This window comes from Hordeum vulgare, chromosome 3H, assembly GCF_904849725.1.
Source record: "Hordeum vulgare subsp. vulgare chromosome 3H, MorexV3_pseudomolecules_assembly, whole genome shotgun sequence".
Taxonomy (NCBI): domain Eukaryota; kingdom Viridiplantae; phylum Streptophyta; class Magnoliopsida; order Poales; family Poaceae; genus Hordeum; species Hordeum vulgare.
In genome coordinates, this window is record NC_058520.1 from 94,761,830 (window position 1) to 94,789,065 (window position 27,236).

General features: G+C 44.3%; 2 protein-coding genes and 1 long non-coding RNA gene across 4 annotated transcripts; 1 reads left to right on the forward strand and 2 right to left on the reverse strand.

Annotated features, from left to right (window-relative positions):
• The first annotated feature begins 8,051 nt into the window (after positions 1-8,051).
• On the forward strand, positions 8,052-12,549 carry LOC123443109 (serine/threonine/tyrosine-protein kinase HT1-like). 2 transcript variants are annotated; one of them, XM_045119369.1, is made up of 5 exons: positions 8,052-8,772; positions 9,659-10,184; positions 10,236-11,100; positions 11,536-11,991; positions 12,092-12,549. In XM_045119369.1, exons 2-5 carry the CDS (start codon positions 9,961-9,963, stop codon positions 12,326-12,328), a joined length of 1,782 nt encoding a protein of 593 aa, XP_044975304.1. In that variant the 5' UTR covers positions 8,052-8,772; positions 9,659-9,960; the 3' UTR covers positions 12,329-12,549. The 2 variants fall into 2 exon arrangements, with proteins under 2 accessions (XP_044975304.1, XP_044975303.1); XM_045119368.1 differs by having other exon boundaries at positions 8,053-8,772; positions 9,659-11,100.
• Positions 12,550-21,077: 8,528 nt separating this feature from the next.
• LOC123439604 lies at positions 21,078-22,766 on the reverse strand. The gene is made up of 2 exons (XR_006630123.1): positions 21,758-22,766; positions 21,078-21,644 (listed from the first exon to the last, which is right to left on the reverse strand). It is a non-coding gene; the product is annotated as an uncharacterized LOC123439604 (long non-coding RNA).
• A 3,405-nt stretch (positions 22,767-26,171) lies between these two features.
• On the reverse strand, positions 26,172-26,917 carry LOC123443110 (60S ribosomal protein L26-1-like). Its single transcript, XM_045119370.1, has one exon. The coding sequence runs from the start codon at positions 26,835-26,837 to the stop codon at positions 26,364-26,366; it is 474 nt and encodes a 157-aa protein (XP_044975305.1). The 5' UTR covers positions 26,838-26,917; the 3' UTR covers positions 26,172-26,363.
• Between the last annotated feature and the right edge of the window lie 319 nt (positions 26,918-27,236).

Consider the following 27,236-nt stretch of genomic DNA (forward strand, 5'->3'; position numbering starts at 1 on the left):
TCATTTGATCATCAGTAGTTCACGTCCGTTATGCGTAGATCTTCCCCCTCTTATTTCTTGTACTCGTAAATTAGCCACCAAATATATGCTTAGCCGCTGCTGCAACCTCACCACTTAACCTTACCTCACTCATTAAGCTTTGCTAGTCTTGATACCTTTGGAAATGAGATTGCTGAGTCCCCTGTGGCTCACAGATTACTACAACACCAGTTGCAGGTACAGGTAAAGGTTACTCGACGCGAGCGCGTTGATTGTTCATTTGGAGTTGCTTCTTCTTCTTCTTCTTCTTCTTCATCGATCTAGAATGGGTTCCAGGCCGGCAGCCTGGGATAGCAAGGATGGACGTCGTTCTTCTTTTCTCGTTTGTTTTCGTCCGTAGTCGCACCCTGCTCTTACTCTTGATGATTATGTAATGTACTGATGTGACTCTGATGTAGCTTGTGGCGAGTGTAAGCCAATTATGTATATATATATATATCTTTTTTCAGTACATGTACTTGTGACGATATCCATTCTTGCGACACGATGAGATGCGCTTCTATCCCTGACGAGGCCTTCGTGCCAAATTGAGGATAGGGTCGCATCTTGGGTGTGACATTATGTCACCTTATTGTACTTGATGTTAGTGTAACTTTATACTAGAATTAATATAAAGTTAAGACACTTATTTTAAAACGAAGGAAATAGTTTTTTAAGATAAGGCTAAGAGATAACTCATTGTAAACATTTATTTGCCATTTTTAAATTACGTGTAAGATTTAAGATAAGATTGCCTTACCAATCATTGTACATGTCCTAAACATAATATGTTTCATCACATTAATAGAAGTAGCTGGTTGTTGTAGATAATGCTAAGATATGACCTACTTTAGACATGTTTTTTTTATCTTTAAATTACATGCAAGGTTTAAGATAGACCTGTTTTATCAATCATTTTACATGTTCTATAAACGCGTGCATATGTATTGCATTAAGAAAAACATTTTCTCGAGCTTCTTAGGCCATGTTTGGAACCATTCAGATTATATAATTCAGTTTTTATAATCTATTATGTCTCCAAACATGACAGATTATGATGTATATTATAAAAATTAGATGGACAGATTATTAAAAACTCATAATCTACTCTACCCCAGCTAAAATCAGATTACGGATTGCTAATGACCTATTACCCTTGTAAAGTTGAAGATAATCACATTCGTACCACCGCCACCCTTCACTTTAAAAAACAACAAAGGGCAAACATGTCATTATGCAATGTAAAACCCGGATTACGGTTTATATAATCTGGCCTTCAAACATGTCCACAATAAATTATTTTTATAAACCAAATTATATAATCCATCTTCATTTAGATTATTATAATCTATTGTGGTTTAAAAGGGCCTTATACATAGACAAGAACCTACCGTTTTGATTTCCCAACCTAGTTCGAGGGAGATAAGGCCGCCCCACCGGGCGTCCGATCACCCCTCACCGCGCGCCCCAGGCCGTCGGATCGAGCCCTCCTCGAACGACGTACGCCACGGCTAGGCCCGCAGAAACCGCACAACAGAACACAAGGAAACGAAACGAAACGAGGCGAGAGGTTCCCGCACGCCTTTTCCGGGGCGCGCAAAATAGGATTCTTCTCGCACGTCTCTATCGACGCCTCGGCACCTCAAAAGCCATCACACCCATTTTTCCTCGTCCAGGCGTTAATGGCCTGTCCATTTCTCAAACTGTCCATTCAGGAAGATCTATCGCCTTTCCGGGCATGGCATGCAATGCTGGTGCTGGTGGCCATTGGGGCTCCAGGACCAGGAGACATGGGCGGCAGGGCTGTTCGTCTCTTCTGCTCTTGGGGCGGGACAGAGGCTGGGCGGCCATGGAGAAATGCCTGGCTGAATAATGGAAGCTAATTGATTAATATTGGAGAAATGTAGAATATGGTGGGAAATGAAGTCAGATGAATCGGATGAACGAATGAGCTGGGATCTTCCCTGGGTGGGGCCGTTAGGGAGGGTCCGTGTGAACAGGGCGCCCTTGGAAAGTCCAACATGTCGGGTATCCCTACAATTTGGCCATGTGATTTGGACACCAAAGTCTCTTGGATGGGTCAAACATTGTTGCAGCCAATAATGTGCCCTTCTCTATATTTGTGTTGTAGGAGTAGTATACTACCATGCGTTTAGTCGGTTGAGTATTGTTTAAGCTAGTACTAGCAACTTCTCATGACATTGTTCTCCCACTCGTATGGATTGACCCAGAGCTGTTTCAAACTTCCATATACTTCTTCTAGGGACAAACTTACATACATTTAAACGTGCTAGTACTAGTATAGATTTTAATCCAACATTCATGGTGAATTGTGGCATAGTCCCTATATGTTTTCGATGTATCTCTTCCAAACAACTCCCTTCCTGGTTTTACAAAACACCATCCTCTTATCCTTCCCGCCCCAACTTTTGGTTTTTGTTTCATATTTGTTTTTCATGCAACCGATCTTCTTCTGGCCCGTTCATTTGTCACGTGTAGTTTGTTGAATCATCGAATGTTTGAGGACGTGGAGGTTGTGGTTATGTCGACATTTATGACTGTAACTTTTGGTTGTTTCAAACTTCCATATACGAAAACGTCCTACCTTAAATTTTAATCTAACATTAATGATAAATTAAACAATAGTCCATGTATGTTTTCTAATGTCTCGCTTTCGAACAACCACTCACTTTCCAACTTTACGAATACACCATCCTCTCCACCCAATCTTTTGACTTTTGCTCCTTTTTTTCATGCATCCACGCTTCTTCTAGTCCGTTCATTCTAGTCAAGTGTTGTTTGCAGAACCGCTGAAAATTGTACGCCCGTAGAGGTTATGGCGATTCCATCATTTATGACTATAAATTTGTACCTTTTCCGATTCGATTACCAACACCAACCTCGGTATTGTCGTCGTGTTGGCCGAGGGCTTCTTCCTCGTCACCCTTGCTCCTAGTGTCTCATTTTGATTCATGTGATAGCATGACATGAGTCATTGGATACATCAGAGTGATTGGCTCTAATAAGCATACATGAGCATGAGCGGAACTATTTCTCGCAGAAGGTGAGGTCGGCAACACCATCCTTTCTACCCAATCTTCTACTTTTGCTCCATAGTTGTTTTTCGTAAAAACCATCTTCTTCTTGTCCGTTCATTTTAGTCACACGTCGTCGTTGAATTATTGAATGTTCCACTTATATAGAGGTTATTTATGACCCACAAGCATGGGGATCAATCGTAGTCCTTTCAATAAGTAAGAGTGTCGAACCCAACGAGGAGAAGAAGGAAACGATAAGCAGTTTTCAGAAAGATATTCTCTGCAAGTGTTGTAAGTAACACTGATATATAGTATTGTAGCAAGGTAATTCATAACAAGTGACAAGTAATAATAGTAGCAAAGGTGCAGCAAGGTAGCTCAATCCTTTTTATAGCAAAGGACAGGCCTGAAAGTTCTCTTATGTAAAGAAAACGCTCCCGAGGACACATGAAATTTTTTGTCTAGTCATGTTCATCATATTAAGATGATTCACGTTTGCTACTTTGATGATTTGATATGTGGGTGGAACGGTGCTAAGGTGTTGTTCTTACTTGAACTAAAAACCCACTTATGGTTAACCCTGTCGCAAGCATCCGCAACTACGAAAAAAGAATTAAGATAAATCTAACCATGGCATGAAACATGTGGATCCAAATCAGCCCCTTATGAAGCAACACATAAACTCGGGTTTAAGCTTCTGTCACTCTCACAACCCATCATCTACTTGTTAGTCCACAAGGACTTCCTTTAGGCCCATAACATGGTAAAGTGTCATGTAGCCGATGTTCACATGACATCACTAAATGAAGTAACAATATACATATCATCAAAATATCGAACGAATGGCAACTTTATATGATTACTTACAACCAGACTTCTCTCATGTCCTCAGGAACAATAGTAACTACTCACACCTCATCAACATGTTCAACCTCATAGGTGTAACAGATATAATTAAAGATCTGAACATTATGTCTTCCACCAATTAATCCAACTAGCATCAAGTACAAGATGTAATTAACACAACTAGCAACTCAGAGGTACCAATCTAAGGTTTTGAGACGGAGATTAAATACACGAGATGAACTAGGTTTGGAGATGAGATGATGCTGGTGAAGATGTTGATGAAGATTGGTCCTCTCACGAAGGAGGAAGCGTTGGTGATGATTATGGCTTCGATTTCCCCCTCCCGGAGAGGAATTCCTTCGGCAAAATCGCTCTGCCGGAGAGCAAAAGGGCATCTACCCAGGTTTCCGCCTCAATATGGTGGCGCTTCATCGCGAAAGTTATGTCTTGAATTTTTCTAGGGTAAAACACACCATATAGGAGAAGAGGGGCGTCGAAGGGCCAACACGGGCCTCACAAGCCATCAGGGCGTGGCCCGGGGGGGGGGGGGGGGTTGTTGGCTTGTGCCCAGGTGGTTGCCCCTTTGCGGTGTATTTTTGGCCCAATAATTCTTATATATTTCAGAAAAAATCTCCATGAAGTTTCAGGTCATTCAGAGCAACTTGATTTTTCTACCTTTTTCTCGGTTTCTCGGTCCACAATTCCAGCTTTCAGATACTTCCCTCTTCATAATGTACCTTGCATATTCAGAGAGAAAATACATAAGAATTACATAATAATAGGGAATAATGAACAATAATAAGACAAGTATCAATAAAGATTCATGATGCAAAATGGACGTATGAGTTATTGTTATGATTCATGACTACAAGTTTGTAGCTTTTTGATTCGACAACATATGTCGACTTCAGCCGAGGGCTTCTTCCTCGTCAACCTTGCTTTTGGTGTCTCATTTTGGCTCATGGGGAAGCACTCCACAAGTCATTGGATATATCTAGTGTCCTCTAGTCATACGAGAGCATGAGCACAAGTATTTCTCACATAAGGAGTGGTCAACAACACCATCCTTTCTATCAAATATTGATTTTTGTTTCATGGTTTTTTTGACAAAATCATATTCTTCTTGACCATACATTTTAGTCACGTGTTGTTTGTTGAATCGTCGAATGTTTCACACCCATGCTGGTTGGGGTTATGCCATCATTTATGACTGTATTTTTTAGTTGTTTCAAACTTCCATATATTGAAACATCCTATCATAAATTTTGTTCTAACACTAATGGTAACTTGTAGCACAGTCCATATGTGTTATCGAATGTCTCCCTTCCAAACCACGACTCACTTTCTGGTCAAGAACACCATCATCTCCACCTAGTCTTTTTTATTTTTCTTCCATTTTTCCCGTGCAAACCAGCTTCATCCATTTTGCCCATTTTACCAAGTGTCGTTTGGAGAATCATCAAATGTTGTACGTTCATGGAGGTTATGGTAATGTCATCATTTATTATTATAAATGTGTACCCTTTTCGATTCGACTTCCAACACCAACCTTGATATCGTCATCTCTCGCTGAGGGCTTCTTCCTCGTCACCCTTGATCCTAGTGTCTCATTTTGGTCCATGTGACAGCATGACGCGAGACATTGAATACATCAGAGCGTCTGGTTCTGATAACCATACGTGAGCATGAGCACAACTATTTCTCGCATAAGCTGAGGTCGGCAACACCATCCTCTCTACCATTCTTCATTTTTGTTCTATAGTTGCTTTCCGTATAAACCATCCTCTTCTTGTCCGCCCCTTTGGTCACAAGTCATTGTTGAATCATCGAATGTTCCATGTATATGGAGGTTAGTGCTACATCATAATTCATGACTACAAGTTTGTACTTTTTTATTCGACAACAGATCGACCTTACTATCCTCATCATGTCAGCCGAGGGCTTCTTTCTCATCATCCTTGCTCCTAGTGTCTCATTTTGGCTCGTATGACAACACGCCATGAGACTCTAGATATATCAGAGCGTATGAGTCTGGTAATCATACGTGAGCATGTCTCCACACAAGTATTTCTCACACGCTTTGCCACGCCTACGGGGATTATCTTACAGAATAAGTGTACGTATTGACGCAGAGACCAGAGGTTAGGCAGCTGAAATCACGTGGTATTACATTGAAATTGGGGTGGGGTGTTGGGAGGGGGTGTAGATTGAAACTAAGGAAGGATGTTAGTGCATAGGCTATTTTGATAGCTTGTCAACCACGCATTTAGCATTTTACATTTCTTGGCAACATACGGTTTCCTTGTAAACTTAGTACTTACATATAAATCAACGAGTAATACTAGAGTTATGAATCTTTCTACTCCTTCCATTTACTTATACAAGGCCATTATGGAATGTACATTTTGCATCTATACAAGGCCAACAACAGTAATCGAGGTAAACATTAACTATGTTTCCTCGAACTAACAACTTGTTTAATACTTGTGTGCATACACTCGTAATTACACTCAGCTACTTCCTTCACTGAGTGTTCTTGCATGCATGCAGTATATTAATGACCCCAGTAAACGAAAAGAAAAGCTAGATTGTAAAACATGTATTAAATTTGACCTTGATACATGTAATTTTAGTTTGTGGTCTTGTATATAAAAATAAAGAGAGTACATATTTTATGGATGCTGATTCGGTAATAGTTATTGCTTGAAGATTAAATGGGGAGGAGGGGCCCATCCTGTGAAACTCATAGGAGGGGAGAAAAAAAAAGAAAGCTTTAGTAAACCATATGTAAATCGCGAGTGAATATAGTATTAAGCTGAATTGACTCCCACAAATTCCTAGTTTATGTTGCGTGGATCCAATAAGGCATATCAAAGAGATGAACAATTGCAAGAATTGGTTATTTACTGCTAAATAAACTTGCATAAATATAGATTCAAGGATGAATACATATTACAAAAAAAGCAGGAGCAGAGGTCAACAACACCATCGTCTATACCCAATATTTTGATGTTTGTTTCCTAGTAGTTTTTTGTTCAAACCATATTATTCCAGCCCATCCATTTTAGTCACGTGTCATCTGTTGAATCGTCGAGTGTTGCACACCAATGAAGGTTGTTACGTCGTCATACAAATTTGCAGCCTTTGTATTCGATTACAAATGCCAACCCCAATATCCTCGCAAGAATTGGTTGAGGGCTTCTCCTCGTTACCCTTGATCCTAGTGTCTCCGCTGGTGCAACACCATGCCACGAGTCGTTTGATAAAGTGTACGGATCCAATAAGTCAGGCAAACATACACGGACATGCGCTCAAGTATGTCTCATAAAAGTAGATATCGGTAACATTTGGTTTTCTGTAAACCATATTTTTAAAAAGGATCATGCAAACCATTTTCTTCTAACCTATACATTCTAGTCATGTGTCGTTTGTAAAATCATGGAATGTTCCATGATACCAACCTTAATGGTAAACTACTACTATGGTCCATCCAATTTCTACTTTTGCTTACAACCCATAAACAACTTTATAAATATGAAGTCAAGGATGAATACACATACACAATACAAAAATGATAGAAAGAAATAATTATGAGTTTATGACACACAGAATCCTACATGAGCATGAGCATAAGTATTCCTCGCAGAAGCAAAGGTCGGGCAGCATCCAATTTTCCTTGTAAGCCTTCCTAGTTTTATATAGCAAAATGGATCCTAAAAAGCCGAACAATTGCAAGAATCGGTCCTTCCTTTGCCATAAACAGTGAGCTACCATGATCCATCCAATCCCCCCTCTTTCCTACAACCACTAAAACAGGCTTTACAAATATCATTCCAGCCTAAAGAAAAACCACAGCCTCAGAAAAGAAATCATTTCAAGGATGAAGGCATTTTACAGAAAAAGAAAGTAACAGGAAGCATGACAGACACGCAGAGAATCCCATCATCCGATCCTAGCTCACGAAGGATCACCATCGCCAATAATGGAAGCAAAGAATGTGGGAAAGGGAAAAGGAGGGGTCAGGGATGCCGCCGAGGAGAAACGCCCGGCTGCCTTTTCCATGCAAAAAGCTTGACATTCTCACTCAATCCCGGCAGTCCCTCTCGTCTCCATCCATCTCATCCGTCCACCTCTGCCACCCCACACTCCACAACGAACGAACGAGGCCAAGCCCTCCCTCCCTCACCTCACCTCACCTCACCTGGCTTGTCCCTGCTGAGCCGCGTGCGAGCATTGACTCCTCCTCCACCACCACCACCTCCAAATACTACTCCCTCCCTTCCTTCCTAATCTCGCTAGACGGTTCCTCCGTATTCCCACACATGCCATCGTCGACACCTGTCGGCCTCCTCCCCGCCGGGTTTCCTTAGCCGGTGCGGCCCCCTCTTCTGCTGCCGTGGCCTCCGGGGACTTCCCGTGTCCCGAAAGAGCCCTCCTTTGAACGCGGTGGAGCTGTTGGGGGCAGCAGGGGAGAGGAGGAGGAGAGCCGTGCGCGCTCGGGACAGGGGCAGGAGTCCCGGGGCCGTACGGGGAGGGAGCAGCCAGCGTGCGTACGTCCATCCATCCGCGGGCCACCGCCGCGGGTACAGGGTGTCAGCCCGGGCGTCCACCGGCCGGCCGGGCCCTTTTCTTTCTGGTGCGGGCCTTCAATGCGTCGTCCTGGCCGCTGATATCCATCCATCATCATCCAACCCTCCCCCCGGCCTCCTCGGCCGATCAGATTCGGTTCCGTTAGCTCGAGCTCGCGCCGGAAAGAGGGGAAGAGATATATACAGATAGATAGATAGATAAATAGAGAGAAGAGGGTTGGACGAGGCAGGCATTCTGATCCGGATTCCGCTCCCGCAACCTCCCGCCCGCACCGAGGAAGGTCAGTTGGTTTCCTGCTCCTCCCATCTCATCTCGTCCCAGATTGTTTCTCCTTCTTCCCCTCCTCGCCGGATGCTTGCTTGTTTGGAAAAAAGTGGGCGGCTGTCCGTCTCGATCTTAGTGCGTCCTTGGACGTGAGCTTGGCTTTCGGCGCTTCTCGATCGAGTTCGGCTGGCAAGCCAAGTTCGCTGTTTGTTTGCGGATCCTTTTTCGCTGGTTAGTAGTTCTAGTTTTCGGCGCTCAAGTCTCCAGCTCTCTGTCTGGATGTCAGTTTCTTGATGCCGTTGGCGTGCAAATCTGCGCGAGGCCCGCGTTTGCTTCCGGATCATTTCCTTTTGGATTTGTCCTTCTATTTCCTTGTTCTTTGTCGATTGTCAGAAAAGTTCAGGTAATGTTGCCGAGTCTGAATTTCATCGTCGGATGATGTTCTCCCGTCGTGGTTTGGGAAGTCATAATACCGGCGGGGTGTTGGGATTTACTCTTTTTTGGTAAAAAATTATTTAGATCTTACGCGTTTTTATTTTTCTTCGCGAGGATTGTCGCCCCATAATTTGACGTCTCGTTGAAAAAAATCAAATAGTCTGGATGATGCTTGCTCGGGTCATAATTTTTACTCCTGCAGTTCCTGTAATGGTTCACAGTATGTCCAATTGTCAAAAAAAATCGCGTTATTTGAACTGCTCCATGCCTGTATATTCCACTAATTGGATGAGAAAAAGTCAGATCATTATTATAATTCAAGTATTCAACCGATAATGATAAATATTGTTTTGTTTTTATTCGCTGAACGGAGACATTTCATATAAGCAATAATTGTCATTATAATACTACCCGTTGGGCACCAAGTTCAGCTTACAATCTTTTCTTTTCCTATTGTTGTATTTCAGGATTCTTGGGAAGGCCAGGCTGCTGCCGGTTCTTCAGCAAGTTTCAGGGATCTGTTTGATACTGAGCAGACCCTTGACCTCTTTGTGCATCACACCCATCTTCTGTACAACTTGCGGCAAGAATTTGGCAGCAAATGGGTCGAGGAATCGCTGCGATTCCTGGCCTAAGGTCTCTCGGAGGCGTTTCCTGTGACTTTTGTTCCAAATTTCACTTCAACATGTGGTTCATGCTAGTCCAAGCTTCCAAAGTTGGAATCTGATCACCTGTGACAGCGTTTCTTCGTCTCCTTAGTTCCAGCAGTATGGACAAGGAGACCTCCTGGGTTAGGAGGACTAAGTTTTCGCACACCGTCTACACAAGGGTTGGTTCCCATGGGGTGCATGTGGATCCTCTTGGCAGGGATGTGGAGCAGAGGCTTCAAAGGTTTGTGAGTGTGGCTCCTCTTGGCAGGGATGTGGAGCAGAGACTTCAGAGGTTTGTGAGTGTGGCTCCTCTTGGCAGGGATGTGGAGCAGAGACTTCAGAGGTTTGTGAGTGTGGCTCCTCTTGGCAGGGATGTGGAGCAGAGACTTCAGAGGTTTGTGAGCATGGGTAAGTGTGTGACGATGCCCATTGATCGAGACAATGATAAAACAGTGGCTGCGCTGAAGCATACTGCTAGTTTACCATCACTCCGATCCACACTCCAGCCTAATGAGAAAAAGGCCAGCAAGCAGAAGATGAGTTTGGAGATTCCTTTGAGCCCTCCGGCAAAGTCTGAGAAATCCAAGGCCCCAAGGGCGAGGAGCCTGGTCAAGAGCCCAAGCTCAATGATGCTGCTCAGCTACTTAAACAAGGCATACCCGAATCAAGGCTCCAGCGTACAAAATGCTGATGGATCTCTGCATAAGCCAAGATCAAAGTCTCCTCTTCCCAGCGTAGTGCCTTCTGATACTTTCAGGGAAGCGAGGGCCAGCAGTCAGAGGTTCACAAGTCCTCCCCCGAAGCGTGTGGGGTCTGATAAAAGCGTCTATGGCAAATCGTTGGGCAGGGAACAGTGTGATATGGCTGCAAGCCCTGATTGGTGCTCGACTCCGGTGGTCTTTGGTGAGCACAGTTCTCAGAAGGATAGTTCATGGACCAGAAGATACTTTGACAATGTGGGAAGGAGGAGGGTTAGTGCAGTAGAGAATGTGAGGAGCCGTACGGTTAGCATGGCTCAAGCGGTACAATCGACAGTTGATTGGAAACTTGATAAAGCCAAGCTACTTGTTGGCCATAGTTTTGCTTCTGGGGCACATAGCCGGCTATACAGAGGACTTTACGATGATAAACCGGTTGCCATTAAATTTATCCGTCGGCCTCACGAGGACCCTGGTGGGATAATGGCTGCAAAGCTTGACAAACAATATAACACTGAGATCAATGCATTGTCTCATCTGTACCATAAGAATGTGATCAAGGTATAATTACATTCAGACTTTCCAAGATGTATTGTTTTTCTTATTATATCTCTGAGGGGCATAGATAGTGCAAGTGTTTCATTTGATTTTTTCCCCTTAGCCTTGTAATGGTCATGCAATCTAATAATGGGCATGTTTATGTCCCTTTTTGCAATAGAAAAATACTTTGAGGATATGCCTTAGTTGAACCTTTTGTTATAAACAACTCATAATTGTCCGACAACTTGTTTTAAACCTTCAAAATAAAAATAAAAATAAGCTGATGTTATCTTACGATAAGCACCATTGCTATTTCAGTGTGTCGTGAAGTGCTCAAAATATTCATTAATAAGTTTATCTATTATGAGCTGACCACAATCAATAATATTTATGAATCATGCCTTGTTATTGATTAACCTTGACTAATTCCATTTTGTTGGTAACTTCTTAATGCAGCTTGTAGCAACTCATAAATGTGGACCAGTTTATTACATTATTACAGAGCTTCTTCCTGGAGGTTCCTTGAGGTCATACCTGCACAACCCAGAGCACCGGCCCCTCCCTCTGGAGAGGACCATATCCATCGCTCTTGAGATTGCCCGCGGGTTGGAGTACGTCCACTCTCAGGGAGTTGTCCACCGCGACATTAAGCCCGAGAACATCCTTTTTGATGAGAATTTCGAGGTGAAGATTGCTGATTTTGGCATTGCCTGCGAGGAGACGCTATGTGATCTGCTACTGGAGGATGAGGGCACGTACCGCTGGATGGCCCCTGAGATGATAAAGCGCAAGCCATATAACCGAAAGGTGGATGTGTATAGCTTTGGACTGCTGCTGTGGGAGATGGTGACCGGAAGAATTCCTTTCGAGAACCTATCCCCAGTCCAGGTGGCTTATGCCGTTGCGACTGACGTAAGAGTTTATTTACGAGTTTGAGTTTGCCTTTTTTGCAGAACGCATATCTGCGGCGGATGTACCCATTCCTTGACTAAATCTTTTGGTTTTATTTCAGAAATTGAAACCGATGGACCCTCAAGATTACTGCCCAGCAGCAGTGAGACCCCTGATCGAGCAGTGCTGCGCGTTGCAGCCCGAGAAGAGGCCAGATTTCTGGCAGCTTGTGAAAACCCTGGAGAAAATCCAGTCTGTTATGTCGCAGGGTGGCTCTCTTGACACTCTGAGGAGCAGTGGCCACAAGAAGGGGCTCAAGCACTGGATTCAGAAACTGAAGCCATCACACGGCGCGTGAGCTCAGTCATCATCTAGCATCGTTTCGACCGTTATTTTATCCGGTTGGATATGCTCCCTTAGTCTAGCCTAGCGTAAGATGATAAGCTTTTCGATTCGATTTTATGTTTGAAAATTCTAGGATGGATGCGGATGTTTATTAGGTGATCTACAACTAGCTTTTATTACATTAGTAGCTGTACACCATATTATCAAACTTATATGAGTTATCTCTTTCGTTCTTGCTCCCTGTCCCTGTCTGCTAAGCTCAGTCCCAGCACTTATTATTCATATTGGTCGAAATCGTCGATAGAAGATAGTCGTCATTATTAGCCTGATCTTTAGATTAGTGGCCTCATTTAGATGGGGATTGTCGAGGAAAACCCGCTGACTCGCCGGCATTAGCATCATGGGGAAGGGGCGAGGTTACTTAACTCAATTATTGGGGCCTTTGTTTGTCAGCATGCCACTCTGAATCGTTATGGCACTTTTGACCTGTGAGACTGCTACCCCGGCTGCTTTTCTTATTTTGTTGCGGGATGACGGCCCCGGCTTCGGGATATGTTTGTTTTACCGCTGCATTTGTGTGATATTTTGTTGTTGCGACTTGCGAGATGACGGTTCGGGTTTGGGATATGTTTGTTTTACCGCTGCATTTCTGTTGTATTTTGTTGCTGCGAAGCTGCATTTGTGTGATATTTTGTTGTTGCGACTTGCGAGATGACGGTTCGGGTTTGGGATATGTTTGTTTTACCGCTGCATTTCTGTTGTATTTTGTTGCTGCGAGATGACGCTCCCGTTTCGGATATGTTTGTTTTACTGATCTGCTTTTCTGTGGTGTTTTGTTGCTGCGAGATGACCGCTCCGTTTCGGATATGTTTGTTTTACTGATCTGCATTTCTGTGGTGTTTTGTTGTTGCGAGACGACGGCTCCGGTTTCAGATATGTTTGTTTTGCTGCTGAATTTCTGTGATTTTTGTATGGGAAATGTTGCTGAAGTCGGGTGTTCATCCTGGCCGTCACTGCCGGTGGCGCCCCGGCGTGGAAGGAGAGTTGGCCTGTACGTTGAGGCACGCGTTGCTCTGGCAGTTGCGGGTGCGACCACCTGATGGCCACCTCGTTGACGCACTTGTGACCAGCAAGCAGGTAGACAGTTCCAGGTGCACCACACCGGCCGATCGCTGTTCGGGTGTCTGATGGCTGTTGCCGGTGACAGCGTAGCTCGGCGAGCAGAGGTAACATGCCATTGCCAATGCCGGTGAGTGAAGCTGAAGTATGATCATCCCACCTGCGATGGCCCAGGCGCCGCAGTTCAGTGTTGTTGTACTGTCTACGGCTCAGTAGTCCCCTACCGGCCCACACACCACTATACAGAGCCTTTGCACCCAGATTTACGATTAAGCACAAAGTCATTTCTACAACTCCACACCCCAAGGTAGCAGCATGCACAAGATTCAGAGCTTGATTTTTATTGACCAATATCAGTTAGAGAACTAATGATTCTCCAAATCTCAGTAGTAGCAAACTACACACCCGAAGAAAAGGCGCGTGCGTGACTAAGGCTCAGAACAGAACAAGCAACTCAAATCATCTAAGGGTTAATCTTCTTCATGCTATTTCTCACGCGCGTCCTCTCTCTAAATTTATCTCGGAGTTAACATGTATGCAATGGATCATGATACTTGATACATTATGATTAATCGTTGCACTCTTGCTGCTGGTGCTTCCTTATTTATCCTCGCCGGCACCGATGTGGACATGATAGGCGCTGATCGCAGGAAAGACCACCAAACTTGAACTGCAGCAAAATTGTAGAGAAAATACTTATGCAGTAAACTTAGTGTTTTTGGTAGGAGTTTCGATGGTTTTAGTATATACTCCCTCCGTTCCTAAATATAAGACCTTTTAGAAATTTCATTGTAGACTACATACAAAGCAAAATGAATGAACTTACATTGTAAAATATGCATATATACGTTCATATGTATTTTCTAATGAAATCTTTAGAAGGTCTTATATTTATACTTAGAAACGGAGGGAGTAACAAAATAAAAGGCGCTTTGATCCAAATCAAGAAACGCTCTTAAGAATGTAACCAAAGGGGAAAGATGGCCCCCTCGAATCTACAGTAGGTCATTACACGTGGGGATTCGGCGCTACAAAATTAGGGAAACGTTTCCCTTCGGCGCGTCGCCGGTCGTTCGCTGTCTCGCGCGGGTCATGCAACATTTTTCGCGCGCGCGTGCTTCGCTGGTCAGGCTATGCAACAATTTTCCGTTCAAATTTGCTGCAACCATGTTTAATTTTTTATGCAAACGTTTGTCGTTTTGCTACATTTTGTCTATTCAAAAAGTTGCATCCACGGTTGGTTGCAACTTGAGTTCGTTGAATTTTTGCTACAACCGTGTTAATTTTTGTTACAACCGGCATCATTTTTTGCTGCAACCGTTCATTAAAAAAGTTACATACACGTTCACGTAGATTTTGCTACAACCGACGTTTGACTTTTGTTACCACGTATCATCAGGTTCGTTTTTTTGTTACGATCACGTAGATATTTTTTTGTTACAATTTTTTTTTTGCAACCGTTGATAAAAATAGCTGCATCGCGCCGAAATTTGTCGTATCGAGGAAAAAATATTGCATGAATAAATCTAACGGTGCGGATCGTGCGGCCCGCGTGCGGCCGGCCGAAAGTTTGCCGGCGCAGAGCATGGCCACAAAATAAAGCAGGAGACACCTCCGAAAGAGAGCGGGTGGCTACAACCGTCGGTGATGCCTTGGCCGTAGGATCACAGGCCAGAAACGATGAGTGAGAGCTTCGAGCGTTGGATGGCAAATGAACAGTCATCGGGGTTTAAAAGGATGAAGCGGTACGCTGAGTCCGAATTCAGGAACAAGTGTTGGTTTTTTCAGATCTTCAATAACAGGACCCCTTTGTCGAGCTTGCGCTTGTCCTCAAGGGCTGAATGCTGCCAAGACTTTCTAAAAGGAAAGATGAATCTTCCCACGTTGTTGCTTCCACCTGGAGATCTTTCCGGTTAATCAACCATCAGGGAGCAGGAGTTTGTATGAGGTGTTACCAATTCTCTTTAAAACTCTGTTAAGGGCCATGATCGAGTCTCAAACACCTGTGTATGCTGAGTGAGGAGTGTCTGTAAGGTTGAATTTTCAAATAGACCATGTCTCCCACACTGAATTCTCTCTCGGACCTTTTACTGTCAGCAGAAGTTTTCATTTTTTTTTTTTGAGCCTTGAGCAGACCTTCTTTCATTACCTGGGTTATGTGCTCTCTCTGACTGGTTGTTGCAACAGGTGTATCTTCTAGATCAATTGGTAAGTTAATTTCAGCAATAGTGCCTGCAACTGTGCCATTTTCTATGATGTATGAAAAGTTGTGCCGTACCACCATTCTACTATAGCCAACCAGCTATTCTTTTTCTTGGGTTTAGCAAAAGCAATACACCTTAGGTAATTCTTTGTACATTGGTTAATTCTTTCTGTCTGCCCATCAGACTGTGGATGGTAAGAGGTGCTCGTGTGGAGTTTGACTCCCAACTTTTTTTTTGAACAAAACAACGCACCAACACATGCCAAATTCCATTATCGGCTCATAACATAAGTACATCAGATTAGAGAGGTCGGATAATTAGCAGGAAGTTTAGGCTAAAGGAGAAGCTTATCACAGCAAAAAATTCATGGAAGGGGGGCCGGACCCCTGTTTGTCCCGCCTATGCTCCGCTAGTGAGTACAATGGCAACAAGATTGATAGTAGGGGAAGTACAGCCATATAAGTAGAGCTGAATGGAGAGAGCAAAGATAGGTTGAGCATTATTCATTCAACCAGATGGACTACATCTATGAAGAGAGAACTGAATTCAGACATGTCATCAGCCAGCACGATGTAGGGGATGAAGAAGTATGAGAATTGGCACCATTTTGCTAGTGAGTATGCGCCATGAGAGAAGAAAATCCACCCCTCGAACCAAAGGTTCCTGTAAGAACTGCATCACCTTGGTAGATAGATCAGCCGTTGCTGCGTGTGAGCGATGAGTACCATCTGTCGAACATAATAGGATTTCAGGCTACATGACTTGTTCACCAAGGAGTCTAGTAGAGATAAGATAGGATCTAGTTTAAACCTCAATCTCTCTATCTATACTTTTCGGTTGTAACTAGATTAGACTCTATCTCTATCCCTTGATCTCCAAGATGTACTTTAAACATGTATGCACTATCCAGGGTTCGGTGCCCCTGCTATATAACATGCGACACGTCCCTCACATCGAGGCAAGACGTTTCAGCAACTTGCACGTGGTATACAGAGCCCTTCCTCCTCTTAAACATCTAGCTTCCAATCACCATTAGTGCCATAGCCATGTCTTCCTCCGGATCCTCCCAACCAAACCTCAATGGCCAGATCACGGAGAAACTTACCCGCACCAATTATGTCATGTGGCGCGCACAGATCGTGCCACAACTGAGAGGCGCCGGCGTCTTCGGATACGTCGACGGATCCTCGCCGGAGCTGGCCGCAACCCTCGTCTCCACAGATAAAGACGGGAAGGCCACCACTACACCCAACCCTCTCCACCCAACCTGGGTTAGGGAGGACCAGCAGGTTCTCGGGTACCTGCTTAACAACCTCTCGAAAGAGGTGCTTGTCCAGGTGACCGCGATCACCACCGCAGGCGCGCTCTGGGCGGCTTTGGCGGGCATGTTCTCGTCCCAGTCGCTCAGCCGTGTGAATAACATTCGCACGGCCCTCATCAGCGCACAGAAGGGGACACAATCCGTCGCCACCTTCTTCGCCCATATGCGAGGGCTTGCTGATGAACTTGCTGCCGCCGACAAGCCGCTCCGAGACGATGAACTCGTCTCTTACATCCTCCACGGGCTGGACATGGATTACCAGCCCCTGGTACCTACCCTCGACGCTCGTGTCACGCCGGTCACCCTGGATGAGCTCTTCTCCATGATGAGCAACTTCGACCAGCGCATGGCTCTCTTCCACAGCCCGGGCGGGTTCAAATCCTCCGTGAACGCCACGTTCCGCGGCCGTGGCGGCTCCTCCTCTCGTCAGCACGGACCCCCTCGCAACAGGGGCAAGTCCTCCACCGGCAACTCCAACCCCCGCGGCCGTTCCCCCTCCACCAACAATCAGGGCCAGCGCGGTGGTTCCAACCGATCTCGCCCGGATGCCCTTCGTTGCGAGTTCTGTGGTAAACTGGGGCACACAGCCAAGGATTGTTGGTTCCGCTATGATGAGGATGATGCCTCTTCCCAAGATGACGACAAGGTTGCTGCTGCCGTCGATGGTTCCTATGGGGTCGACACCAATTGGTACGTCGACAGTGGAGCCACAAACCACGTCACCAATGAGTTGAAAAAGGTGACCCTGAAGGAGAAATATCGCGGCAAGGATCAAATCCACATTGCTAGTGGCGAAGGTGTGAGGATCAACCACATAGGTCATTCAGTTTTTAATACCCCCCGTCGTAAAATTCATCTTAGAAAAAATTTGCATGTTCCTAGTGCCAATAAAAGCCTTCTCTTCGTTCATCAAATTGCTCTTGATAATCATATATTTCTCGAGTTTCATCCTTTCTTCTTTTTGATCAAGGATCAGGTCACGAAGAAAGTTCTCTATCGCGATAGATGTGTTCGAGGGCTCTATCCGTTGATTCCGGAGCGCCCAAGATTCAATAAACAAGCTTTTGGTGTTGCCAAGTTCTTCACCACACGATGGCACGATAGATTAGGCCATGCTTCTTTTTCTTTGATCAATACTTTGCTTAGGAAAAATAAACTCCCACATGTTGGTGAGCGCAATGTTGAAACTATTTGTGATTCTTGTCAGCGAGCAAAAAGTCATCAATTACCTTATCCAATCTCTACCAGTGTTTCCATCAAACCTTTGCAATTAATCTTCTCTGATGTTTGGGGCCCTGCCCCCAGTTCGATTGGTAGACACACTTACTACGTAAGTTTTATTGATGACTATAGCAAGTTCACATGGATCTATCTTCTTAAAAGAAGGTCTGCTGTTTTCCAAGTCTTTAAAAAAATTCAAGCACTTGTTGAAAGAAAATTTGACAGCAAGATCATCGCTGTCCAATCTGATTGGGGAGGGGAATATGAGAAGTTAAATTCCTTCTTCCAAACTTTGGGAATCTCCCATCATGTATCATGTCCTCATGCTCACCAACAAAATGGTTTAGCCGAGCGCAAACATTGCCACATTGTCGAGGTTGGTCTTCCACTACTCACTCCTACCTCAATGCCACTAAAATTCTGGAATGAAGTGTTTCTTACTGTCGTTCATATCATCAACATGCTCCCTAGTCGTGTTATCAACAATGAAACTCCGATAGAACGTCTTCTCCACACCAAACCCGATTACACAACACTTTGTGTCTTTGGTTGCGCTTGCTGGCCTAACCTCCGTCCCTATAATAATCGGAAGCTCATGTTCCGCTCGAAACAGTGTGCGTTTTTAGGGTATATTGCTCAACACAAGGGAGTAAAATGCCTTGACATATCCATTGGTCGTGTCTACATCTCCAGGGATGTTGTTTTGATGAGACTAAGTTCCCTTTCTCTGATCTTCACCCAAACACTGGTACCCTCCTCCAAAAAGAAATTATCCTTTTTCCATCTATCTTCTCCGGATATGACCAAGGGGGCATTAATAATTGTGATGATCATATGTTGGCTAACCCTCCCACCAATACACATGAGTTATCTGATGTTATTGCAGCAACCAGCAATGAAAACGGCGATCAAATCCATGAAGAAATCAGCTCAAATGAGCTATATTGCATGTGTCGCAGCCTCGGGAGCATACCCCCTCGGGATCCGCCATGCAGCCATGCAGCGAATCGACCTCAGGGCCGGCTCCAGGAGACAACGACGCCTCGGGATCTGTTCCAGGTGACAACGGCGGGCTCGCGACAGGAGCGTCAGACCCGCACCGGCCCCCGACCGGGCGCCTCTCGGGCCAACCGTTGTGTTACACGCGGCGCTCCTCCAGCCGCTCGGCGCGTGCGGACACAGATGCGGGGTCGGGCGGACCCACGCCATCATTGGCTAATGACGAGCTGCACAACCGCTCCGGATCTTCTGCGATCGTTGCTTCACCACCACCTCAGCAAGCTGCCACAGAGGATCCCAGCCGTGATCAACTGTCTGCGATGACAGGATCCGCCTCGGGATCGGCTGCCGCAGGAGTTGGAGGATCTTTTGTGCACGCACGGGACTCCGATTCTACTCCTCGCCGTACACGGTTGCAAAAAGGAGTAATTCAGCCTATTAATTATAAACACATGACCAAACATGGCCTAGTCTGTTCTACAGGTGAATCAGGGGAGCCTGCTACACTTGAAGAGGCACTTTGTGATGACAAATGGAAAAAGCAATGTGTGAAGAATACCAGGCCCCACAAAGAAATAAAACATGGCACCTGGTTCCTCCACGTCAAGGTAAAAATCTAATTGATTGTAAATGGGTCTTCAGAATTAAGAGAAAGTCTGATGGAACCATTGATCGCTACAAAGCAAGGCTTGTGGCAAAGGGCTTCAAACAACGGTATGGAATAGACTATGAGGATACTTTCGGTCCAGTTGTTAAAGCTGCTACCATTCGTTTGGTCTTGCCCATTACTGTTTCCAGGGGATGGAGCCTTCGACAGCTAGATGTGCAGAACGCGTTTCTTCATGGTGTTCTAGAAGAGGAAGTGTATATGAAACAACCTCCTCGGTTTGAAAATAAAAATGCACCTCATCTGGTATGCAAGCTTGATAAGGCACTATATGGGCTGAAGCAAGCCCCAAGAGCATGGTACTCTAGACTTAGTAAAAAGATGCAAACACTTGGTTTTGTTCCATCGAAATCTGACACCTCATTGTTCATCTATACAAAGTTCAATACCTCCATATTTGTCCTCATCTATGTTGATGATATCATTGTCACAAGCTCTTCTGATGAGGCAATTTCAGGATTACTAAAAGACCTAAGTGCAGAGTTTGCTCTTAAGGATCTAGGTGAACTCCATTATTTCATAGGGATTGAAGTAAAGAAACACAATGGTGGACTTTATCTCTCCGAGGAAAAATATGCTACAGATTTGGTAAGAAAGGTAGGACTGCATGGTTGTAAGCCTACACCCATTCCTTTGTCTAGTATAGAGAAGTTGTCACTTATGGAAGGAGAACTTCTCAGTGCAGATGACAATACAAAATACAGAAGTCTAGTAGGTGCTCTTCAGTATTTGACACTTACAAGACCTGATATTTCCTTTGTTGTAAACAAAGTCTGTCAATTTTTGCATGCACCTATCACAGTTCACTTAACTGTTGCCAAGCGTATAATCAGATATGTGAAATATACCTTGAGCATTGGTTTGAATTTCAGCAAGTCACCGTCCACTCTTATCAGTGCCTTCTCAGATTCAGATTGGGCAGGATGTCTGGATGACAGACGCTCAACAGGTGGCTTTGCAGTATTTTTTGGACCTAATCTTATATCTTAGTGTGCCAGAAAACAAGCCACTGTCTCTAGATCAAGCACTGAGGCAGAATATAAAGCATTGGCCAATGCAACAGCTGAAATTATATGGGTGCAATCCATGTTAAAGGAGTTGGGTATAAAGAGCTCTAAAGCTCACTGCTTATGGTGTGATAATCTTGATGCAACATACCTATCTGCTAATCCAGTCTTTCATGCCAGAACAAAACATATTGAGATAGACTTTCACTTTGTCAGAGAAAGAGTGGCCAGTAAAATGCTAGACATTCGGTTCATTCATTCAAGTGATCAAGTTGCAGATGGATTCACAAAAGCTTTGCCTACCAGAAGCTTTGAAGTCTTCAAACATAATCTCAACTTAATGAAGTTGTGATTAAGGGAGGGTGTCGAACATAATAGGATTTCAAGCTACATGACTTGTTCACCAAGGAGTCTAGTAGAGATAAGATAGGATCTAGTTTAAACCTCAATCTCTCTATCTATGCTTATCGGTTGTAACTAGATTAGACTCTATCTCTATCCCTTTATCTCCAAGATGTACTTTAAACATGTATGCACTATCCAGGGTTCGGTGCCCCTGCTATATAACATGCAACACGTCCCTCACATCGCGGCAAGACGTTTCCGCAACTCGCACACCATCCAACATTTCTATGAATGGCCTTCTTCTGGAGCAAACCTGCAAAATGAACAAAGCAGAGCGACCTCCTTCTCCTTGTGAATGAAAGTAGAAATTAAGATGAGAATAGAGGCATGTACCACAAGGTCCTAAAATCTGTGTAGCAGCCGAAAGCAATCACTTCCATCAGAAGCTGGAAGTAAACCAATGCAACAAAAGCACCTATGATTTGTAAGTTGGCAAATACAGACACCACAGGACAAGTATTCGAGTGAGAAGATGCAAAGCAATGAATTTGAGAACTACCAGTGGATCTGAAAACTTGGTGGGCAAGATTGTGCGCAATACCATTAATATCTCGAGAAACATGGAACACCTTGGAATTCAGATTAGCAGCATTTTTAGAAGAGATAGCTAGCTCTCTTCTAATGTTCCAAGGAGTAGAGGAATCTGAAATGTCTCGCAAAGCAGCAAATGAAGCTAATGAAAGGCAAATCTATTAAGAAAGTTGGGCTAGCAAGATTAACCTGAGAGGCCATCTGAACAGCGCAAGCAAGGCTTCGGCCTGTAAAGGAGTAGAAGGAGGAGCCGATGCTTGAACTTGGACATTATCTGTTGGAATGCACAAGAAAACACCCACACCTGTACCCACCTCTCCTTGTGTAAATCCAGGAATCTTCTTAGATCTGAAGGTCTGAAAACACTTTAGGTCCTTGAACTAACAAATCAGATTTAATAGTTTTACCCTGCACTGGAAGAATATCAGAGGGAGAAAGATTGTTTGTTAGGGAGACAAGCAACATTATCCGAGAAATCCAGAGCCAAGTTTGCAGCAGCAATATGAACTTGATAAGGCAAATGGTTTTTTGGATCAAAAAGAAGTCATGGCTCTGTCAGTGACAATAACCAGGCCGGTTGCAACCTATGTAATTTGAATGGAGTACTGGCTCGAGCTGTATGAGCTTGCGGCCCTGCGCTGGGAGGTCGGCGTCGGTCCGTACTGGGTGCCGCCTCCAAGGTGGAAGCGCAGAGACGCGTGTCCGCGGACGGCTGCGCGCTCAAGGCAAAGACACTGCACGCTCACCATGGCTGCGCCCTCAAGGTATCCTCGGTGCCGCCTCCAGGGTGGAGGAGCTCGCCGGAGTAAAAAGTCTCCTTTTCCCTCTTCGCGTCCCTTCGATCACTTGAAAATTCTTCTTCATCTTCTTTATAGTGCAGTGCAAAGCTGATGCGATCTGAATTTTGTCAAATTTGTGTATGTGTGGACTAGTCTTATTATGTGGCTTGGGGAATAAAACAAGGAAGATTGACAACCTTCAATCTAACACAACAGATTGCATTAGCCCCCAATTTTTTTAAAGTTTCTTCTTTTTACTTCCTTGATCATGTGATCGCAACCCCCCCTCCCCCCCCCCCCCCCCCCCAAGATGTTTTTCTTTGTCCATGTGCTATCTGCTATAATTTAAAAGCCAGCGGTTGCTGGATCTTTCAAAAAAAAAAACACAACAGATTTTTGTACTGAACAAGTGAAGTACTCTTCCGTGGAGTATTTCACCCAATCTGACATTGACAATCTTGTGTTAACACTTAACACTGAATTTTGTCAAATTTTTGTGAACAAGAAAAGGTCTGGTTTGAGGAATGACTCTGCTGTGTTAGTTCACACTTAATTGGGTGAACTGATACATGCTAGATTGAAGACTGACAAAACTGAGTAGGCACTTGTGCTGGATAAAACAAGGCAGACTTGTGTTGCGTTAAAGTAGAAGATTGTCAAAGTGTGCGTGTTTCCGGTTCTTTATTCTGTGAGAGTTCGATGTTGGAGCAAAACACCTTTTAATGTCAATTGTCAATCTGCAGATATACTGCAAAGTGCACTTCACATAGGTACTTGTATAATCACATGAATACATCTCTCTTTCCACTAGTACTGTAAGAATACATCTCCATAATGAAGGTATTGATTAACTGAATCTTTCAGTACTTGCGCTACTCCATAACTGATTTATTTTTTCTGTACCTGTGCTACACCATAACTGAACCTTGCTCTAGATAAAATCAAATTTTAGTGAAACTTGACTGAATTTTGCTCTGTTGAAAATATGAATGAGAAATACTCCTACAGAGAGCCTGAATATGAATCAATTCACCACATTTCAGTTTACTCCAGTATACTTATAGATTGAATTTACACAAGAACCTGAGGTTTACTATGGATCAAAATGGCTTCCTCAGCCTGTTTTCTGTCAGTCCTGTTGGATGAGATCTATCAATTGGTTCAATGAAAGAAATGGAGAATCTGTGATGATATTAGTATACAAAGTTCTCTGATTTCTGTCCTCAATTTAGTATACTGATCTCTCATCATACTAGTATCCTATCTGATCAATACGGTCCAAATTGACTGAAACAGATTGATACTCCATCTAGCTTCTCTGTAGATCACATCCATCTAGCTTCTCTGATCAATATGGAGTACTTATGCCAGTTTCATTTACTTATGCTTCTATACAAATTCAGAGAATGGTTGTCTATAATTGGGAGGAAATATACCAAAGCCTGGAGATAGCGTTGATTTGGTGTCCATAATTGGTTGAGGAATCAAATTATGACTAGAACTGTCACCAAACTGTCAAAACTGATGTCAATTTCTGCAGATCTCACTTTGTCACACATCGTTTTCTTATTGGAAATAATACTCATGACATATTGTCGATTGTCATATTGATATATTTTTTTCATGTTATTTTCAGTTTTCAATTAGGTCGGCATACTGTATGTGAATTAGGTCTCGTGTTAGGTCCCATGTGACATACTGTATGTGAATTAGGTCTCATGTTAGGTCCCATGTGACATACTGTATGTGAATTAGGTCCCATGTTATTTTTCTGTACTGTTGATTTCTCTCTGAAGATCATGGGGATATGTCGGCTGTCTCTGAATTGCAAGGCGCCCTCGAGGAGTACCGGCGTCCTGTTCTTGGTTTAACAGTAAAAGATGGGCTTCTTTCAAGTTGGACAATTTTCCTCTTTCGGCGTGGGTTTTGAAGTGGATTTTCCAAAGAAAACGATTCGTGTAGTGGTCAAACAATTACACCTGATAAATCAACACAGTTGTTGCCTTTTACGCGTATTATTTCCATGCTGTTATTCTATCATTAAGGACGTTATTATGATTGTGGTGAGAAATTCGGTTAGTTTGTGCTGGGTGAACTTTTCATCATACAAAATCAGACTTTAAATCAGACTTCTATTCACCCACAAAAATAAAATAAAAAATCAGACTTTTATTTCCCTGCTTGAAAGAAGGAAGGGGTTATAAAACCAAACTTTTATTTTCCTGCCATATTTGTGAGTATACTCACAAGTCTTATTCATGGGTTTGCATAGACTAACAAATAAAAGCACTGGCATTGCCTGTCGGACCCATGAATGCAAATCAGAGAAAGACTAATTGGAGTAGTATAACCCAATATGGCAGGTCGTTAATGATTTCCCGACCCTACGAAGAGGCCTAGGAAGAGGATAAGTTGGTTATGCTCAATCTAAGTTGGACGGAACAGATTGGAGCAGAGAGGTTCAGGTCGACCGCTCATCTGCTGCTAATACGAACTTACAAAACATAACAGTAAAGTTCAAAAAACTCTTTGCTTTGGATTAGTTATGACAGTCAGTGAATGGGTTCACAGCAGATTGAAGAGGGGTTACAAAACATAGCAGAAAAGTTCAAAAAACTCTTTGCTCTGGATTAGTTATGACAGACAGGGAACGGTCGCAGCAGATTGAAGAGGGGCTACAAAACAGCAGAGAAGTTCGAAAAACTCTTTGCTTTGGATTAGTTATGACAGTCAGGGAATGGGTTTGCAGCAGATTGATGAGGGCAAGGCATAAAGACCCAAAGGCTTTGGCGATTGGCCATACGAAACTGACCTACAAACAAAATGTCCAATATCATAATGAACCAATTTCATCCAAAGATGTCCAGCAAAAATCATCATCATTTTGAAGATCAAGAACACACCCAGGCAGAAGTCACATTTTATCACACTAACCATTACATCTTCAGGCACACTAACTACTCAAGAATTCGGCAAAAACAGCATGAAGGGATGTTTCTGCTGTGATGTTAAGCAGAGAGTTTGGACTGATGGAGAAGACTGAACAAAAAAAACTTTGCTTCTGTGCGTAGAATGATACTGAGTAAGATTTCAACAGAATCACAGAGAAACAAACAGCAGACAGTCACCCCAACAAACACAAGGCAATAACTAACCATCCGATAAGCAAACGATCAGGTGATGAGTCTGAAATTCCAGCTATACCAAAGGCTGTTGGATGGTGTAGAGCAGGAAATGTCATGGAACGATGAGACAAAGGGTTACTGACTGCTACTGGAAAGAAAGACTGGATCACAACTGCCTACGGAAACAGGTTGAATTTATCATTTACCTCAAAGTTATTCCTCTATGGCTGACCAAAAACTACTCTATGGCTGACCAAAAACGCTTTAAACGCTCTTATATTAGTTTACCAAGGGAGTACCTCATACCATTTAGTATGATCTAGCAAGTCGATAAAACATTACAAGTACAGGGTCTGACATGTGCCACACACACTGTATAACCTTGTAGCTAACGGATGATGAGCAATATCTCTAGTGCACGAAGATATACAAAATAACAACTTTAATAAGATCTACACGGCAGACAATGAACGAGATATTTAAACATGTAATGAAGTCTTCATATCAAAATCCAGGGCACAGGCACATGATAGATGCACATTAAAGGTTCCAAAACGCTCATCCACGGACATCTTACGAATAATAAAGCAGCAGTTTTCAGATAGCATATCCTAACAGAACAGGTGATTGGTAAAAAACTAGGATAGCAAGAGCAGTATGGCAACCGAGCTTAATCAATCTCCTGGAGCGAGGCGCCGGTGGCCGTGGCGCCACCAGCTGCGGCGGCGACGTCCTCGGCGGTGAACTTGCCCTTGGCCTTGTCAGCAGCGCGGCCACGAGCCTTGCGGTCGAGGAGGGCCTTGCGGTCCTTGTCCAGCTTGAGCTTGGTGACGATCACCTTGCTGGGGTGGATGCCGACGTTGACCGTGGATCCATTCACCTTCTCCCTGGTGATCCGCTCCACGTGGATGACCCAGCGGCGGCGGTAGACCTGCACCACCTTTCCCTCGCGGCCCTTGTAGGTGCCGCGCACGACCTGCACCTCGTCGTCCTTGCGGATCGGGATGGAGCGGACGTTGTACTTGTGGCGCAGCTCGGAGGAGAGGGCGGCGGACATGAGCACGCGGCGGACGGAGGACGGCGCCGTGAAGTGCGCCTTGCGGCACTTCCGGCGGGAGCTCGTGACGCGGGGGTTGCGCTTCATGGCGGCGGCGGGGGGGTGGGCGCTCTCCCTTACCTGGGGGGCGGCGGCGGGGGCTAGGGTTCTGGTGCGGGAGGGAGTGTGTGGAGGCGGCGGGATGTTGCGGTGGGAGGGCAATATATAGGTGGGATGGTACTAGGGTTTTATCTGCGCTCCGTCGCGTGGGCTCGGCGAGGCGTTCGATGGGGAGTGGACGGCGCGGATATGTTCGGCGGAATGGGTTGTTGGGCTAGCTGGGCCGTTGTTACTTGTTTCTTTGGACTAATTTGAGTACATGTTTGGGCTTATAAAACAAGAAGGTCCGACCGAATGCTGATCTGCTGGCCCGTGTAAACTGAAAGCCTAGCCGGCTGCCTCCAGCGATCACGATGCACGTAGGAAAACCGTGAGGCCTTGTTCGGT

What these genes read in the sequence shown, in the direction of transcription:
- LOC123443110 (XM_045119370.1), bottom strand. Translation starts at nt 26,837, where the DNA reads ATGAAGCGCAACCCCCGCGTCACGAGCTCCCGCCGGAAGTGCCGCAAG.
- LOC123443109 (XM_045119368.1), top strand. Translation starts at nt 9,961, where the DNA reads ATGGACAAGGAGACCTCCTGGGTTAGGAGGACTAAGTTTTCGCACACC. An exon ending in ACCATAAGAATGTGATCAAG is followed by an intron (nt 11,101 to 11,535) that starts GTATAATTACAT and finishes TTCTTAATGCAG; the next exon opens with CTTGTAGCAACTCATAAATG. An exon ending in CTTATGCCGTTGCGACTGAC is followed by an intron (nt 11,992 to 12,091) that starts GTAAGAGTTTAT and finishes GTTTTATTTCAG; the next exon opens with AAATTGAAACCGATGGACCC.